This window comes from Pundamilia nyererei, unplaced genomic scaffold (assembly GCF_000239375.1).
Source record: "Pundamilia nyererei isolate P.nyererei 1_Seehausen unplaced genomic scaffold, PunNye1.0 scaffold00039, whole genome shotgun sequence".
In the NCBI taxonomy this organism is placed as follows: Eukaryota; Metazoa; Chordata; class Actinopteri; order Cichliformes; family Cichlidae; genus Pundamilia; species Pundamilia nyererei.
In genome coordinates this window covers 830,989-832,382 of record NW_005187440.1, presented here as the reverse complement: position 1 = coordinate 832,382, position 1,394 = coordinate 830,989, and the positions used below count along the sequence as shown (strand labels likewise).

At 37.7% G+C, this 1,394-nt stretch overlaps 1 protein-coding gene across 1 annotated transcript in view; it reads left to right on the top strand.

Annotated features, from left to right (window-relative positions):
• Positions 1 to 980, top strand: part of impdh2 (IMP (inosine 5'-monophosphate) dehydrogenase 2) — a 19,980-nt gene extending 19,000 nt beyond the window's left edge. The window contains exons 12-13 of the mRNA XM_013910248.1: positions 194 to 384; positions 603 to 980. Coding sequence (XP_013765702.1) covers positions 194 to 384; positions 603 to 624 — 213 coding nt within the window. The 3' untranslated portion in view covers positions 625 to 980. The remainder of the gene's footprint in view (positions 1 to 193; positions 385 to 602) is intronic.
• The last annotated feature ends 414 nt before the right edge of the window (positions 981 to 1,394 follow it).

The window sequence follows — 1,394 nt, the reverse complement described above, 5'->3', positions numbered from 1 at the left end:
TTTTTTTTTTTTTTTTTGCAGAAATGTTTTTGACGACAAATTGACAGTTATAGGGGAAAAAGGAATTCATTACGAAGTTTGAATCTGATGTACTTGACACATTTTGTAAATCACATTAGTGTGATGTGGCTGACCAAGTACAGTCAGGTGTATTACAAGTTCTATAGCTTGACCATTATCTTGTATTTCACAGAAATTTGATGTCCAGCTTTATTCTTATTTCCTTAAGTTTTATATTGTACTTAATTTCTCACCATTTCTGCTGTCATCTAACAGCTGTTTTCTTTTTTCCTTCTCCAGAGCCATGATGTACTCTGGAGACCTGAAATTTGAAAAGAGAACAACATCAGCTCAGAAAGAAGGCGGAGTCCACAGCTTGCACAGGTACACACGCACACAGACATGGGTTTTCCTCAGTTTCATATTTCATGGTCTTCAAATTTCCTAGTTTCATGTCTTACCACAACCACACAAGCCTTCAGTTAAACTTCCTCTTTAGCGCCTGTAATCAGGCTACTGCTGTGTCTGTCTTAACAGGAAACCTCAGGGAGTATCGTGGATAAGTCGTGTGATCTTTTCTTCTCATACTCTTTCTCCCACAGTTACGAGAAACGTCTCTTTTAAGGAGAAGCTTGTCTTCTGATGGAGAATCCTTCCAACAGACATTATGCAAAAACACTACTTGCCAGATCATCTGATAGCTGTATTTGACGCACACCCACACTTCTCATTAGAGTAGTCTGTAAAGATCAACCTCTCTCAAACTCCACTCTTCCAGTGATCCATTAGTCTTCCTGCCGGTGTCATCTATGCATAGTCTGTTTTAAATGTGAAGGACTGAATTAAAGCATTTCAATAAGTGCACGGGTGATTGTGTCATGAAAATATCCAGTGCTTTTCATGTTATTTCAAAGTATTTGAACCCTGCTGTGTCCATTTCAAGATGAAAAATGTCCAGTAATAAAGCATGTTTTTCATAAGTGGCTGTGGTCTGTTTTTGTTTAATTGAACAACTTTGCTAAAACTTTAAAGAATCCTTATCTAGTAACTTGTGCCCTGCATGTTCTCATGTTACCTGAGGGAAGAGAAAAGAAAAGGATGTGCTGCAGCTTGTAGATGAGAAACTGTCTGTTCTAAACCGACCATTTAGTTTCTGTTCATCTAATGTAGGGAAGCAGTGAAGCCGACCCATTCATTTCAACTTCGTTAGTAGCGAGAGCTGACGGCCATCTGTGTGCCAGTTTCTACACACTTTATATCATCATCCACTCAATTTACTCCATTTAAGTCAGACTTTAAAAACAGGCTTGTTTTAGATTAATTTCTAATTTTATGTTTGATAAAGAGGTCAAAGGGGTCTATACGAAATATTCTTTTTCAATCTGATTTGAAGA